The sequence below is a fragment of the Drosophila teissieri genome, chromosome 2L (assembly GCF_016746235.2).
Source record: "Drosophila teissieri strain GT53w chromosome 2L, Prin_Dtei_1.1, whole genome shotgun sequence".
Taxonomy (NCBI): Eukaryota; Metazoa; Arthropoda; class Insecta; order Diptera; family Drosophilidae; genus Drosophila; species Drosophila teissieri.
This window is the reverse complement of record NC_053029.1, coordinates 10622047-10640107: the sequence shown is the minus strand read 5'-3', so window position 1 is coordinate 10640107 and position 18061 is coordinate 10622047. Positions and strand designations below refer to the sequence as shown.

The 18061-nt window shown below is 41.7% G+C and overlaps 1 protein-coding gene across 1 annotated transcript; it reads right to left on the bottom strand.

Annotated features, from left to right (window-relative positions):
• Window positions 1–1955: 1955 nt before the first annotated feature.
• LOC122620798 (cAMP-dependent protein kinase catalytic subunit 1) lies at window positions 1956–16791 on the bottom strand. Its single transcript, XM_043798428.1, has 2 exons — window positions 15031–16791; window positions 1956–3869 (listed from the first exon to the last, which is right to left on the bottom strand). The coding sequence occupies exon 1, from the start codon at window positions 16411–16413 to the stop codon at window positions 15352–15354; it is 1062 nt and encodes a 353-aa protein (XP_043654363.1). The 5' UTR covers window positions 16414–16791; the 3' UTR covers window positions 1956–3869; window positions 15031–15351.
• Between the last annotated feature and the right edge of the window lie 1270 nt (window positions 16792–18061).

Here is an 18061-nt window from a genome sequence, read left to right as displayed (position 1 = left end):
GCATATAAGGTGAGGGTTTGCGAGTGTTTGGGTTACGTGGCATGTACGATACACACGCCAACTTTTGTCTGCAGCCCAAATCGAGGAAACAAAAAATAAGCAGTATTTTCTTTTTTCATGTATTTTCCCTTCGCTTTTGCCCTAAAATGTGTAATATAGGGGCATATAAGCCGACGGCAAGTGTGCCATAGGTGTACTAGTGCTGGAAAATCGGAAGCCAAAGGAAAAACGAAACAAACCAACAAATGATGCACAACTTTTTGACAGTCCCGCAGTCCTTTTCAGTTTTCTTATTTGCCGTTTCCTTTGTTGTTCCTGTCGGTCGAAAGTTTTCATTTTTGGTCTAAAACTTTGCCAATACGGAACAAGCAGAGCAACTCAAATTGATGCGGAAGAAAACTGCATGTGTGCATATATGAAAATTCAAAATATTAAATAAACTGAATAAAAATAGTTCAAATACAATACTTACTCGAAAATGCACAAAAACATCTTAAAATTTGACTGGAGTGAATAAATAATGTAAAGTCTTTTATAGAAACGTCTAAACACATGAACTTGACCTTAGTCCGATAATGCAAAAGACATCCTTGCAATATAAATATCCTTCGAGAGCATCTGGGATTCAAGGACTTTGTTTTGACAAGTCCTCTGGCAATTGAGAGGAAAAATAATAAAGAATGTGCAACGCAGATGTTTTCCTTTTAGAATTTCCTCTTCCATTCCATTGGCACACATGTTCGTCTCAAAAGCTCATCCAACAAAAAGAAGCTAACAAAGAGTGGCCTGTACTACCAATCTCCAGTTTCAGTTTGAGCCCCTTTTCTCCCCACTTAAAATGAGATGCGGTCCATCGAACATCCATTGAATAAGAACGCCCACGGTTTGTGTATATATTTTTTAAGGATTTCAAATTCATTTTATTGGTTTTTTTGTTTGTTTCTTTTCCTTTGTGTTTTGTTGTTTCTCTTCCGCTCCTCTTTAAACCATCGTTTTACTTATAATTCTTTTAATTTTTCGCAAATTTGTTTTTTATTGTATGCTTGTTTGTTGTGTTTGTTTGGTTGTTTTTGTATGTTTTATTTTTTTCAAGACTTCTCATCTTATTTGTTGGTTTTTAAATATATATATATGTATATATATTTGTATATATATGCACTTGCTATATAAACTTAAATGTACAAACTAAATTAAATAACTTGAATTTTGCTTTTTCATTTTCTTGCGTTCTGGTTCTTGTCACACACATAGTATTCATATATATTTATATGTATGTATGTTTATTTAGTTAATATGTACCTCGCACGCACTCACATGAAACAACAACGAAAGGTTTTCCTCTCTACTGGCTAAACTAACCGAACAAACTTTTTGACTCAGGGGAAGGGATTTAGAGTACAAAAAAAAGAGACAGATGATAAAAGTAGTACAAATTAGTGCATAATGTATGTTTAATACAAGAACGTAAAGCATTCAAATCGTTAGTCAGATAGTAAAGCTCAGGTTGGGCTCCTCAGATACTGTATCTGTATCTGTAACATTCAAAGAGCTGCGCTAACAGCTAACAGCTACCGTAAAAAGTTAACTAACACAGGAGAAAAATTGCACAAATTAAAGATCGCCTTCTTGCCCTCTTACTGCACATATGTTTCGAATATATATACTTGTATTTAGTTTTATATATCCACATTAAATTTGTATGCTCAGACTACCGTAGATTATTTTCAGAATATGCTTATGTGTTTGTGTGTGTGTGTTGTCCGTGTGTGGTTTTTGGGTGTGAGTGTGGCTGTGGGTGACTGACAAAGGACACAAATCAAAGGATCGGCGACAGGTTTGCACACAAACACGAGTCGGAAACACATAAACATGTGTATGTTTCATATAAAGGGGAGACATTTTGGTTGTGATGTGAACATTTCGTGGCTACAAACATCGTCTTCTTAGTCGATTGATTTCGGTTTTTGCTTTGTTTACGTTTATTTACCATTAAATTTAGATGCTTAATTAATGCCTATTTATGACTTTTGTCTCGCAACTAGTTGAACAAATAATCATAGAAAACATAAAAAGTATCTATAAATTAAATATTATTTGTTATCTGTTATCTGTTACGATCCCGAGTTGCTCTCGCTCCTTATATCTCTCCTCTCACAACAACATAATTTAAAAGTCTTCACTTTTAGAAATAAATAATAACAGGGAAGGGTATACGGAGAAGTGCCATCAAAGTTGAATAGGTAGTTCGAAAACGATTTGATGGATTCGATTACGATGGATCCTAACGGCCAGTTAAAATGATCTCCACTCCTCTCCGCACATAACGAAACAATAAATAACTCCGATCGATATTTACTTGAATATAACTGCTATATAGTTGCCTTTTTCTCTTCATTTTCCTCTTTGCTCCAATTAGTTATACTTAGCACATGATATTCGCTTTGTTCTGCTCCTGGTAAGTATAATGCTTCAATCTTTGTGTATATATAGACATGATTCCGTCGACATCTTCGGCATCCGCTTCTCTTTAGTTTCATTAATGCTAAGTTTTATACGTTTTTTACACACAAATTTCAGTTGATTTTTTTGTTTTTCTTTTCTTTTCTTATGTTGCTTAAATGTAAACATTTAGATTTGTTTTTTACTTTATATATTTCTTGCTGCGTTTCAAATGTTTCTTGTTACTTTTACGTTTACGTTTACTTTTACTTTTACTTGCTTTAGTGTGTTTTATACTTTTGTGAGTTTTGAGTAGTTGGTGTGGGTACCTTGCGAGTAGTGAGTGGATGGACAACTATTTATGAGTGAGTGCGCATACTTGTAAGTGCCACTGTTGAAATGGGTTATGGGCACAATGCTCTGATTCAGCTTTAATTTGTGGTTCTGTGTTCTGTTTTTGATCCGGGGCGGGCGGGCGGTTGGTTGGTTTATTGTTGCACGTCGTCGCTGATTGTACAACATTTATATACGCGAATATATATAAATATCTAGAGACATGTCTACGGTAAGGTAAAGACGCCAAATTGTCGGGGCTACTTGTAGTGAAGCTCGCTTAGCGGGAAGGCGGGGGGCAGAAGAGCTTCCAGTGGACTGACTTCACCCACTGGTCATCACCTGGTCATCATGAGTGTCCAGTATCCTCATTTGGCGGCGACTTTTGCTTTTGCTTTCGCTGTTGGTTATTTTGAGGGTCTTAAACACGATTCTGCTCTTCTTCCGCACTCAATCTCAATTACAACTTTAATGAATCGCTATATTTGCCTGCCTGCCTTCTTTGTTTGCTTGCTTGCTGATGCCGCTTGGTTTTTTTTTGTCAAGCACACTGTGTGCGCCATAATTTTTGTGTTACATTTAACCTTTTGTATTTCATTTAAAAATTATTAAAGCGTTTTATACTCTCTCAACTTGGTGTTTCTGCAGCTGACTGAGTGACCGACCTGGATCAAACGATCGATCGAATTGAAATGAAATGAAATTCTTTAGCCCTGGTTTAGATGACAATTCTCCTGGATTTCCTCTTATGATTTCTTCCTCTAATGTTTTCAGTGTCTTCCACTTCACTTTCGCTTTGCACTTGCTTCTGTTTGCTGGTTCTTAATCGGTTCCTCTTGTATTCTTTAGTTAAGACTAAGCTACGTTTACAACTAAATATCTGTAGTCTCGTGGTTAAATACGCTATATGTTATGAATGAATATTAATGTGTAAATCATTATTTTATCGGTTTCTATATCTTGTTTCGGTATCCGGATTTCAAATCGTCTTCCAAGTCCTTCCACTCTTCTCCTTCTCCTTCTCCACACACTCGATGAAAGAAAAGATTGTTCCGGCTGTGTCTTCGAACTGTTCCACTTGAACACGGAGGGAAATGCTGAAAGATATCGAAGATCGAAAAATAAGAGTTAGTCGTGTCTGCAAACTCAATCAAGCATGCATTTGCATAAATCACAATTTATTCATATCGTATTCGTATCGATCGGCTTTGACTTCTTCCGATCCGGTCCCATAGCCACCCAGCCTTGACTTCAGCCGCGTCTGTACTTCCTACTCGGGTTTCTTCACCTCTGCCGCATATCAAATTGAGCTAAAGCACACCCGATAACTCATTCGGCACACAAAACCACCGAAAGCGAATCGATTCTATTAATATGTTGAATTTGGCCAGTGGTTTTTTCTCGTTTCTCGATTAGCTCAGGGCATTCAGCTAGGTCAAGGTCGTGTCTATGACTTCCCTATGAGGGAACCACAAAACTAAAGTCAGACAACATACATTCATATATGTTAGGTGAATGCACTCGTTTATTGTTTGTCATATTAAATAGTATACATAAAAAGAACATTTTGGTATATTCAAACGGCTTAAAGCTTGTAAAATGCTACAATTTGCCTAATAGCTACTAAAAAACTATTTAACCTTTGTCTTTCATTGTACATAATGTTGTGCTTAACGTTTTGCGGACGGCACGTGCAATCCTGGCAGCTGAACGATAACTGCGCTATTGGCACTTGAACTGAACGGTTTATAAAAGGACCACTGCCACAGGAAAGGTGATAAAACTCCCGCGGCGTGGAGAAATTTTCCCATGTCCCCGAGCATATTGGCATGTTAAAAGTTTTATAGATTTTTCGCCTTATCAGTCCGGCACATGCTTGGCTGCTCCTACCACCCAACACCCACCTACCACCCCCTACTAGAGTCATGGACGTCCCATGACGTCAGCGAGCCACAGCAGCGTGCTATATTAAGTCTCTTACACGAAACACACACTCGCACACTCGAAATGTGGGGAAAAAAAACAACAACAATAATATAACAAGATAAAAAACATTTGCAGGCGGCGTTTTATCGCCGAAACAAAAAGCGTCACTGAATCGCTGCCGCTGCCGCTGCACCCACGCAAAGGTAGCCCAAATACACACATAAGATACAGATACGGATAAAGATACAGATACAGATACACACGTTCGGGTATCCGAAACCGGAGAGGTGCAATGTGCTCAGGTATCGGATGTGAGCTGAGTTGCTGGAGTTTGGCATTGAGTTTACAAGAGATCTTTTGTCCGCCATTGTCTCGAATTACATAAGGTCGCAACCGAAATAATTTGGCCGCGGCATTACGTGTACCAAGTAACAATGAACTAATGAACGCAGACAGAAGAAACTTTCACCCATCCAGCGATTGACGCTGGCCTTGAAGCTCACCGAAACACAAAAATGGTTGCCAGTCTTAATGCACCGAAAAGTAAACGCATTTAATATTGATATCATAACGCCAAAGGCTTGCAAAGCAAAGTACCCGAAAGATGGGCCACTGAAATATTCATATAATCTCTTTGTTGCATAAAACATGCAAAGTTGCCTCGAACAAATCTGAAAACTCATTTGGTGTAACAAGTTCTCCAAGAGCTTCAAACTTGTCTAAGAACTTGGTTAAATGGGTTTGAGTGGGGAAGAGTAGGAAAGCTAGAAGGAGCAACCGAATGGTGGCAGGGCGAATCTTGGCAATGACAAAAATGTTGCCAAAAAGAACAATCAAAATATGTCTTGGCATACATGTATTTATTTCTAAAAGACGGCGGGAAAAAAAGGATACTTAAATCATATGAAAAATAAATTAATTTATATAAGATTTAATTTCGCTGTTGATTCAGCCCCTTCGCTGTTTGGCGCACAAAGACGAAAAACATTTCAATAAATCAGCTAAGAACCAAGACAACGCGAGTGGTGGACAAGCCGAAAATATCTTTAGATATATTCATATGCATATATAATCTATAAATGAACATATTTCACCGCGGCATATATCTGCGACAATATCACGAACATAATGTTCGACCAGACCAGCTGCTGCTCTGTGTCGCTTCAGTGTCTTGCCCAAAAAAAAGAAACTCCTGTGAAATACCGACTGATACTTAACTCTCCTCAGACTTTTTATCGCCTTTCCATTGTTATATAGCTTACTTTCATATGCCGAAGCTTATAAATATTGCAAGCCACCCACATGCAAATGGTGTATAAATACACGTCATTCACGATTTTCCACTTTATTTATAGTTAGCTCATTCATTTGCCACTCGGCCACTCGAGCAACTCAACTCGAAATTCGACTCACTCCCTTCGAGAAATCCACTTTTCCCATTTGGTTAGCTGGCCAAGGAGTCAGTTGTCGAGTTTCCCTAGTCGGTGATTACGCATTTTAAAACGCAGTCTGTGTTCTGAAGGCATCAAATATTTACAGGCCAACAAGGTAACCGACACAGTCCCTTAGTCCGGGCAGCAAAAAATTGAATATGTCGTTGTCCCAGTCCACTTTTTTCAGCTTACAATCCCAGTTGGACGTCGTTTGGTCTTTTCTAAAATGCACAAAACACTAAACACTCTGGAAATAGGGCAGAGGCAAACGAGTACAAAGTCAAAAACTGTGTCAGTAATCTTCAGTTGTCGTCCAAGCACGTCGTCAACTACTTAACTCTGCCTTAAAATTTCACATATTTCTGAGACAACCAAAGAGAGAGATAAGACAACAGGGGATAGAGTTTATGAAAGTAGATTCCAAGGACTTAGAGGTATGAAAGCCTGTAGCTGAAATGAGAATTTGTCAAGCCTACGCATTTTTAATTAATTTATATTGATAATATTGACTGATATCATATAGACTATCGATCTGAATAGCTTAACTCTTTTAAACAGTTCTAAGTACCACAATATAACTCTGATTAAACCAAGAAAAAAGTGAGCACATTAAACGGACACCAACCATTCCATTTCTTCTACACACTGATTGGTTAAATTCTCCACAATGTGCATTTCTTTTGAAAACTTTCCCATACACTTGAGTAACCTCTGGCAGTTTCCTTTTGGACTTCGTCACTCTGGTCATTCAGGGGAGTGTTTTTCTTGCATTGACTTTGGGTTCAAGGAACGCCAAATAAAAAGAAAAGGCTCTGCAATTTGCAATTCACATTCGGCGCTTTTGTTGTTCCCAATTCATTTCTGCTCAGTCTCACATCCAGACACTCGCTTTGAACCCTCAACTTTGTTTAATAACCAAACAAATGCAAGACAAATGCAAAAGGCAAACACAAAATTGGCCAATGAAAGAGCACAGAATCCAAATCGAAATGCGAATCGGGATCGGCATGCCAATTATCGGGGCGCCCTCCCATCGATGTATATATATATATATATTTCTTTTTTTTTGCCGCTGCTCGTAAATCAAAGTGTGGAAAAGTTTTAGGGCAGTGGAAAAGAAAAATAAAAATTGATAGAGGCTCTCGCGCCGTATCTAATGTCAATAAACTTCTTGCCTTTGAAATCAAATCAATTTTCATGCCAAGCGAAAGCGGGCAGCCATCTTGATGGAGCAGGGAAAGTGGGAAAGCGGAAAAGCGAAAAATCGTGCATGAAGTGGCACCAAAGAAGGGAAAATCGATGCCGGCCCTCGAGACAAATCAATTAAAAGGAAATTTCACGTATATTATTCTGTGTTAAATATGCACATTTTCACGTTTTCATCGACCCAATGGAAAATGTCAACGCAACGAGCTGAAGTGTCGTGAAATGAACAGGAAACGGAAACATGACAAACGCAGGGGGCGGGGGGGCAGGGGATTCCAGTGAACGAGGGGCACGAATCTCCAAAGAGACTACGAGACTGATGGGCTGCCCACACAGAAGCGCAAATTAAAAGCAAATTTCAATTTTTGCAATGACATTGTCACTGTTTTTGCTGCCGCCACTCTCGTTTTTTGTTGTAACAGAATTAACTACGAAAGTAATTAAAGACCAGGGGCAGGGCAGGGCAGGGCAAGATGGGCCAGAGCTGGACGGGATGGGCTGATGGGATTGCCGGAGTCGGGTCCGGGTTCCGGGGTCCGGGTCCGGGTCAACTGGTGCCCGCAGGGAAAGCGGCGGAGAGACAGGAGCTTTCCACGGATGAGAGGTGGCCATAAAAAGCCTCAACTTGTCTTGCGCGCGCATGATGGCAATTAACATTACACACCAACGCACCTACAAGCGTTGGGCGATCCAATAGTTTTGAGTACAATAACTAACTAACTAACTAACTAACTAAATTATTCCATTCCATTTGTTATGATTATACAGTCGTATTAACTAATTTAACTTTTAGTCATTCAAAACAAATAGCTCATACATTTCATATACAATTTAGCTAGAATATGCGAATTATTTCTAATAATATGAAACATTAATATGATGATTTATCGTTTCAAAATTGTCAATTTGCTTGTATCTATGGCATTTACAACAAAAGTATAAGGGTATTGGAAAAAAAGGAGATTTATTTGTTTAGAGATTGTGTTCTTCCTTATGTTTTTGCATCATAAAAAGGGTTCGAAATTCAAATAAAGTAGGTCATAAACGAGTCCGCAGATAACGTATACTCGTAAATCGACCCTCGCCCAACGCTCACCCACTCACAGGCTGAAGGAGCCACTGAGGATAATGGACGAGGATGGGCAGGGGCAGGGGCTTACACGCAACAGCGCCGCCGGCGACATGGCACACAATTTGTGCGCTGCAATAAAATAAAATTAAAATTTGAAACAACTAGGCAGCAGCAACATTGAAACATTCATTCAAAGTGGGCGGGAGAGGGCGGGGAGCAGAGAGTGGTTCGCAAGAATTCAGTGGGAAGCTGTTTTTATATATGTATATATATAACCTCATATATATATATATGAGTGTGCAGTGCACTGGGCGTATGAGCGATGAGCGATATTATTTTGTTAGCTTTTTACTCTCCTATCCTTTGGGATACTCTCGCTGTATAATATCTCTTTGCTGCGTTTATTTCACTCGTAATTATGATAAGACAGTAATTACATTTATCTGCTGCTGGCAGCATTCGACACCAGCAGCTGAGGACACAGCCAACACTTGGCGGCTTTAATCGCGACCACATTGCGTATGCGTAATATATGCAAACGTGTTGCGTATACGCCATGTTGTGCCAGCGTTTTTCCAAGGTGAGTGCATAGAATTAGTTAAATTATCAGCGGATGGCCTTCGAGTGCTAACTGCTGCGACTAACGCAGCATGAAATTGCCGCAGAGCGTTGAGAGGAGCGGCATTCTCGAATATACATATGTATATATAGTAATTCGCATAGGTCAAGGACATCTTGGCAATTGTTGACAAGTGATTAGAAAAGGCGATCGTACGCAAATGACGTCAGCAGCGTGATTAACCTTTCCATGCGTAATAACCCAATTAAATTGAGCACACGGAGTATGAAGAATATATTAAAGACGACAAGAACTGCGTAGGAAACGTTTAGAATCGAGGCGGGGGTAAAGTGTTTTGTCACCCAAGAGATTGATGATTCAATTAAGGCATAAAGTGCACAGAAAGGCAAAAGGAAAAAGGATCAAGTGCAGACCTCTTGCTCAGTATGTTTCTTATGTTTGACGCAAAAGAAAAGAAAAAGGCGTACAATAATTAATCAATAATTACGCTTTGCGTGAGCGAAGGGAAACCCAGAGACCTGGGTGGCAAATAAAACAATATTCATTTACTTGCGGCTGCCTATGGCACCTGGCCCCACCTCCACCTCCACCTTCTCCACCTCCACCACCGCCTACACCGCTCCACGCCCCCTCGAGAGTCGCCCTCTTTCAATGTCAGGCCAGCAATTGCAAAAGCAACAACAACAATTATTATTGATTACATGTCAGTTGTATGGAAAGAGGCAGTAGTCCCTGCCTACCTACCACGTGCCCCCGTCTATCTAATTGTATTTCTCTGCCTGTTTTTTATCAAATTCAATTAGACGCACGACTATAACTGTAATTGTGTGTTAGCCGTCAGATAGAAAATGTATATACACTTTCATACCTATAAAAAGGGGGTACAGATGTGGAGTCAATAAAGCGTTTGTTGTTTTGTTGTCTTTGTTATCAGGACACATGAAAAATGGAAATGGAAATGCACCGATGGCGAGGGTTGATGATGATATAACTGACTGAAACTAGCATAAAACTCGTTTCCACACTCAAATGGGGTGCATATTCTTAACCCATTTTCGCAGAAAACCAAACAAAACAAATTAAAAAACAGTAAAAACCAGAAAGAACAAAATAGGGCTGAGAAACTTCTAGGGAAAAGTTGAAAAAACTATGGATCGGGGAGCCGCATAAATATGAATCTAATAACTCTCTTTGTTTGCTCTATCTCGTCTTGGCTCTTATCGCTTAGCAGTCGCCAGCTGTTGTTTGGTTTTAGCCTGCGACCAAGTTTTGTTTTAGTTTTCTGGCCCATTGTCGGCAGCAACCACCTCACTCGCTCTCATATGACAACTGGCGTCAATAAGTGTTGCTTATTTTTCTCTTAATGATTTCACGCTGATAAGCCCTCAAGGGGGCCTCACAGCACTCGTCGATGTGGTCGGTTTGTTGTGCCTCCCGTTTGAAAAGTTGTTATCATCGAAAAGTGTGGGCTACTACACTCACGTACATGTCCCTAGATTAAATTGAATCAATGAATTTTAATTCGCAGAAATTCGATAGCAAACAAAAGAGAAGCATGTTCGATGCATGTACATGGTCATATAAACTAGTTGCCCTGCATTTCTGTTTCGTTTGTCGCGTTTGAAATTTTGCATGAAGTCATTCCCCACCGTCGAATGCATGTGTACATAGCACCTGCCCATAAATAACCGGCGGTAAACAACGAGGAACGAGGAATGAGGAACGAGGAACGGCATAAAAACGAAAACCAAAACGGAAAATTTCAATTTTCATTGTGCAGCGTTTTCCATGTTCAATTCTATTTTATTTGCCCATAAATACGGAATGAAAATTGCTGGTTACTGTGCGGGACAGTCAGACAGCTAGATAGATAGCTAGAATGGGGGTTGCTGGAAAAGTCAGCGTTTATCTCACAGATACACACCGCATAAGAACGTGAAATGGCATATACCTCGACCATTAGATGCGCTTTGATCAAGTGGAAAGCTGTGATAAGGGAAACCCGTTTTGCATAGTATAAAATGCACTTTAATGCGGCTGTTGTGAAAAGATATTTGAAGTCTAAGAAGGCAACCATGTTGATCAAGTAAAACAACACAATGTGCTCATGTATTTATTTATATAGTTTTGATTAGTTTGTCTTATAGGGAAATGTGCCCATTAGGCTGAAATGCACATCCCCAATAAAACGTGAAGAAAATAAACAAACAAACGATCGGTACACGATACCAATAAAAGGAAAGGAAAACAACTGCTTGGACAGCAAGTAAGATCGCCTGATCCTGATCGAGAACATACAAATGAATATACTTTATGAGGTCGCGCGAGAACGAAACGCCCTCGCATTCCACTAGAACGCGTTCTAGGGAAAGAGTAGCGAAAATAAACAGCGGCTACAATTTTTTGAAAGCAACAACGACAACGAAAATAATTGCACAAATGAAACTGAGCGCAAAAAGACGCGAAAAAGCAAAAATTAAAACGAGCACAACATGGCGAGCAAAACGAAGCTGCCGCCGACGTGTGCGTTATTTAAATGATTTTGCCAGTTTGCCAGTTTGCCTCGCTGTGGCTGTCTCAATTTAAATGTTTTTTTTTTTATATAGCCTGCATTCGGCGAACGCCACTCCTAACATTTTCAGAGGGGCAGACAGATTCAAAGGGGCTTCCAAGGGGCCTAAAAAACCGACTGAGACCCGTTTGCCAAACTGAGACGGAAAATCCAATCCAAACCAAACCAAATCAAACCACAACCATACGAAATGAAATGAAACGAAGCGAAAAAAGTTAACAAAATCAACAAACACAATTAAGGCAAAGGCAGAAATCGTTTAATTTATTCTTCATGCGTATGAAAACGAAAATACTCGTACAACTTGAGCTTTGCCTCTTTTTCTCCGCTCTTTCATTTCTCATGTGCTCCTTTTGCATATTGCTCATACGACGCGTTGACTCAGCCAGATTGTAAGAGCTCACACGGCATAAAATACTTAAAAGCATGAAAATATTCCACTTCATATGTATAGCAGTGTTTTTCTAATAAAACGAATAACTGCTGTTTCTGAATTTTACTGGGGAATTAAAATATTGTTATTGCTCTAAAGAGCCCCGGGCATTTCATTTACTGATGTACTCGAGAATTTGTAACCATCGCCATCGCCATTTACTTGGCCGCACTTGCAGCGCGTGCGTGCTGGCTGGCTGGCTGAAAAGCGCGATTTGAGGGCACTGTTACAAGGCTGCCCGGCCTAGTCGTTATGTCTCTGACTGTCTGAGATCTACCGCCCCCGTTCGCCCGCACCTCCCTCTGGCAGCCCGAAATTGGGCAGACATCGTCTCAGATTCACAAGCGCGTTGGCAGTTGCATTCTGTGTGTTTGGGCCGACTGCTTAGACGGCTAAACTTGGCTTGGTCTAGGTGCTTATTGGAGCACGACGAATGCGATGCGTGTTGGATCCAAGTTGCTGGGTATCTCAGTGCTTGTGCAGCAACTTCTGAGAACAAGATTGCTCGGCGACGACATCCAGCTGGGAGTTGAACTTTGGCTCTTAGTTTGCTCCACATCAGCACAGTGCCATAGACAAGGGAACTAATAACAGTACAATCAAGTTATTCCACTACATACATTATTTACTTATATATAACCAGTCAAGCAATTGAAATGCATATCAGAAATGTATAATTATTTTAATTAAATAGCCTAAATTTCGAAAACATTTCTATATCACGAGCTAAATGGATAAGAAAGACGTGCAGACCATACAAAGTGAGTTTCTATACTACTTTGTTTATTTCCTAGGAATCTTCACTGGAGCTGCAAAGCCTTTGCCAGCGAAAAAGTTTAATTGGCTTATCAGGGGGAAATCGAATACTAGGGCGTGCCTTCCAGTCAGACCACTCCCAGCTGGTTTCTTCGCGTGATAACGCCTCCCCCCGCCGCCTTTGCATTGATAAGCAATCAGAAAAGCCGTCGAGTTAATGTAAATAAGTAAACCTAATGCCCGACACTTAGTACCCATGACTACGACGGGTCTAATTGACTTGGCCCAAAACAAAAATGATTGATGGCCTTCTCAGCTGGCAAAGCGGCAGAAACAACCAAATGTTTATACATACATTTATACGCATAATTGGTGCCAATAAAACTGTAGACAACACATGTCGCATGGAAATGTTCATATGGGAATCGAAGGAGAAACTGAAACAGCAAAAGTGTGAGATGTTCGGATGGACAACTTTTTTGGGGCTAGGCCAAAGGTCGAGCAAGGTCACGGTCGACAATTACCGCACATTGGCGTGAATATGTTTCGGATTTTTCCCCTTTGATCTGCCTCGAAATAGTTGATGCAGTCAAGCTTTTCCCCAGAACTAACCACCCACCACCCTTGATTGCGTTTCTGTTTTTAGTTTTTCGCATTTCCACAATTTCTAAACTTTATGCGGCTTTCGCACGCAGCTCTTTGTTTTTGTTTTGCTCATGATGTTTGGACATTAAACTTATTATAATTTATTAATTACCAGCAGCAGCGTTTTGGCTTTGATAAAAGAAACACAATTTCGGTAATGGCCAACGGGCACGCAATCGTGGTGGGCAAAGCTCGGCAAAGAAACGAGCAATACTTCATAAAATAAAAGATATATTTCTCTTACTGCCTTTTGCTTTGACATTATTCATGGCTTTCTCTCCCCTTTTTGATGGCCTTTCAAATGGGTCAAGTGTGAATGACTATGATTCTGTGTGGAAATTGTGGGAGTCCCAGGAAATTAAAATGGAAAAGCATTTTGCTATTTAATTAAAGAATATGTATCACAGAAGATGCGGAACATGGATTCTCACTTTACTTCTGCTGAAATGAACTGCTGGACTTAAATGAATACATTTCAGCCAGAAAGTTTCAAGATTTACAACCCACCAAGTTCTGTGTGTAAATTTACGTTAAGCACCGAGAATTCCTTTAAACGTAATTGGTTTGCATTGCTATCAGCTGTCTAGTTTGTCTGTTGAGGAGATTAGAACCGTCTGAACTACAGTTGCCAGCTACAGTTAACGTTTACGACCGCATTCTGACGCTTATTGCAATTAATGATTCGATGTTTACGAGTATTTCTGGCCCGGGGGTCTGCCTGCGAGTAAGTGGACATGCTCGAATATCTTTTTGAGAAAACATCACGTAGGTTTGGGAGCCGCAGGGCAGCAACCAGCCGCGTATCACAATAAGCCAAGTCACCGAGGGAAACTAATTAAAAGAATTCCGTGTACGAGGCAACTGTCGCGGGCAGAACAATTGACGGACGAGCTGAAAGCTAAAAGCTGAAATGCCTTTTGTCTCATAATCAACTCTCCGGCACTCACTCGCACTCCCTAAAACAAGCAAAAACATTCCACTGAAAGCAATCAATCAATCAAGCCACTCGTCCATCAATCTCCAGCCAAAGTCAAAACAAAAACAAACCCAGAAAATACCCTTGCCCTGAATACCCTTCGCTTTCGCCAGCGAATCGTAACCGAAGAAAGTACGAAACACAGTCAATAGATTAATATCTCGTCCGGCAAATATGGTGAGAAATAGCCTTCTGTGCGAATTCGCCAATTGATATATGGCATAATAAATTAGGAACTCGCCTCTCCCCGTATATCTCAGCAAGTCAATAGTAATTCCTCTTCATAAACCATTCTAAAGGTGGGAAGCTGAAGAAGTTAAATGTGCCATTTGTAAATGATATAAGGCATATAGTAATATTGAAACCTAATTAAACATTAGGTTATGGTAGTTATTTACTTCATTTAAAATCAGAATTTCAAAAACATGAAAGTAAACTGTGTTATCAGTAAGAATAAGAATGTTGTTATTAGTAATAAATAAAGTGAATAAATTATGAAGTAAACAACTTTTTAAATTTTCAACCCAAGACCTACGAACCAGAATGTAGAATTGTATTTGCTTTTCTTTGCTGAGTAAAGCTTGTATCGAAGAATTTCTAACTCACAGCATATTTTTCCAAACCCTCAACAGTTTTATATTTTAGTTATGTATACTTACGTTGATGTAAATTGTTGTGTGTGGCGAGAAATCCAATGTTGGCCATTGTGAGGATGTGGAGTAGATAGATGCGGATAGATAGGCAGACGAAGATGTGGCTGTAGTTTAAGTGTTGTGGGGGCTGTTACAGTTGTAGTTGTTGTAGTTGTAAGTAGTAGACATATAGACAAGACGACGACAACGACGATGAGGACGTGGTCCGCGATGCCACGGCGGTGGCAACAGCAGGAGCAGTTGCAGATACAATCGCAGTAGCGGATACAATTGCAGTTGCAGACGCCTGCAGAACGAGGGGATTGGGCTGACTGGCGAAGAGCTCCTCTAGAATTCAGCAAACTCCTTGGCACACTTCTCGGTGCTGGAGATCCGCAGCGCCTCCTCCTCGTAGTCATCGAAATTGCTCGTGTCGCCGGGACCCTTACACCGCGGAATGAACGGCGCCTCGATTTTCTTTTGGAAGATCGCAATCCAGTCGGTGGAGGCGAACCACTTCTGGTTCTTAATATCATTGACGCCCGCCTTCAGATTGCCGTATCGCTTGGTCAGATCCACCTGCAGCAGGTTGCGCAGTAGGTCCTTCAGATCGGAGCCAAAGTGCGACGGGAAGCGCACCTTGCCGGATACGATCTTCTCGTAGATCTGGATCGGCTGATCCGCAAAGAACGGCGGATAGCCGGCGGCCATTTCGTAGACGAGCACGCCCAACGCCCACCAGTCGACGGCCTTGTTGTAGCCCTTGGACAGAATGATCTCCGGGGCCAGGTATTCGGGCGTGCCGCATAGCGTCCAAGTGCGGCCCTTGACCCGCTTGGCGAAACCGAAGTCCGTCACCTTGAGGTAGCCCTGCGAGTCAATCAGCAGATTCTCCGGCTTCAGATCGCGGTAGATGAGGTCCAAGTAGTGCAGGTACTCGAAGGCCAGCACGATTTGCGCCGCATAGAAGCGCGAGTGCGGCTCCGAGAAGCGGCCCACCTTGCGCAGGTGGGAGAACATCTCGCCACCGGGAACATACTCCAGCACCATGTAGAGGTTGGAGTTGTCCTTGAAGTGGTAGCGCAGCGAGACGAGGAAGGGGAACTGGATGGCCTGCAGGATTCGCTTCTCGTTCAGCGTGTGCTCCACCTGCTTCAGCTTGACCACCTTCTGCTTATCGAGGATCTTCATGGCATAATAGTCTTTCGTGGGCTTGTGCTGGACAATCATGACACGGCCAAAGGAGCCAGTGCCCAGGGTCTTGATGCGTTCGAAGTCATCGAGGGCGGCGGTGTTGGTCGGATTGCGTCGCCACTTGTCCTCGAACTCCTCCTTGGCCTGCTCGAGGAACTCCTTCACCGTCTCGGCGGCATCGACCTTCTTGTTCGACGTGGTGGCGTTGTTGCCCATTTTGGAGATGGTGCCCGTTAGCGATGACAAACGGAACGTTGCGCTGGCCGACACTTGGGCCTGATCGTCGCCGGAGCTGCTAGGTCCTCCTCCCCCTCCTCCTGCTCCTCCGCTTGCACCTCCTGAATCCGCCCCGGAACCGGGCGTGGTCGTGGCGGCGGGGGGCGTACTCTTGTGGGCGGCGGCTGCTGACGAGGGGCCGCTGCTGCTGCTGCTAGCCTGGTCCGCTGGAGGTCCCGCTGCCGCTCCCGCTCCTCCCGCTGCCGCTCCGCCCTCCTCCTCGCAACTGGACTGCGCCTGTAGCTTGCCCTCGCCGGATGTGGAACTATGATGGGACTTTTTCTTTTTGAGGAACTGCAAAATGGACTTAGCTATTTTGCCGAGTTACGGGTCAACGGTGCGGATGAAATAGTTGCTCCTTCTGGGCCAAAGAGAGCTTCTCACTGGAGCTCTCTCTCTCTCACTTATTCGCTGAATATCCTTTTGAATTGGTTTTTAGGTTGGGTTTTAAAGGCGCTTGGTTTAGACGCGTTTAAATTCTGGTTTTAGCACGTATTGGTTTCAATTACTTTGGAGGTCTTAAACTACTTTTACACTTTAGGCTTAGACTAACATTTGGTTTCACACTTTAGGTTGCTTATGATCGCGATTTACTCTAATTAGAGAAGCTGCAAAGAGAAACGGGAGAGAAAACGGCACAAATTAGCGGGATATTCGGCAAGGGGCTAAAAATAAGAGTCCAGTTCTCCGAGTTCTTTATGCGTTACATATGCATGTACATATATATTTGTATTTACTTATGTATGTACGTTCGCTCTTTTTGGATTTTTCACTTCGTTTTGTTTTTGTTCTCACAGCGCTTTGCTGGCACTTTTATGGTGCTTAAAAAAGCTGGTTATAATCACTGAATAAATAAGCTTAACAAAATCGCACACAAACTCGAAATTCAGAAAATAATAAAAAGAAGAGAGCAGAAGAATGGCCAAGAGAGCGTGAGGAGAGAAGAGGGAGAGGAGGCGACTTTCGATCGTGTCAAGTGTCAAACAGCTGATGCCATAGTGCCCGCTCACTCCCACTCACGCACTGTTACGCAGTGCTGCTTCCTCTTCCTCGCGCATTCCCTCTCATTTTTGCCTATTTTAATTATTAAATACTTTTTTTTTTGGCACCGTTTTGCTTTGGCTTCTGTTTTTTCATTTCCTTTGCCTTTGCTTCTTTGCGTTCACTGGTGTGCGTGTGTGTGTATGTGTGCGAGTTGATGTGCATATGTATGCGCTTCTGGGTTTACTTTTGCGATCTCTCTTCGGCGCTCTCTTCGCAGGCACTTTTCCACATTTCGCACACTTTAAATTAGTTAAATTGGCCTTTATTGCTCGGTGTGCTAAATTTTCGCCATTCGATTTGGGCATAAAAAATCCCGTGGTTTAAACAAACACAATCGCACACGCATACACACACACAGCGCTCACTCACATGCACACACACATGCACACACCCGCACACAGATTGAATAATCGATTTTTTACATTCATTTCCTTTTCTTGAGTTTGTTTGACTTTGCTTTTCGATTTTCGCTGCGCGAAATTACCTTTTTGCTATTAACGACTACGATGCCAGCGATTTGTAAACACTTTCAGAAATATTTCCT

Bases quoted from the DNA above. Each gene is read 5' to 3' on its own strand.
- LOC122620798 (XM_043798428.1), bottom strand. From the start codon at position 16,413: ATGGGCAACAACGCCACCACGTCGAACAAGAAGGTCGATGCCGCCGAG.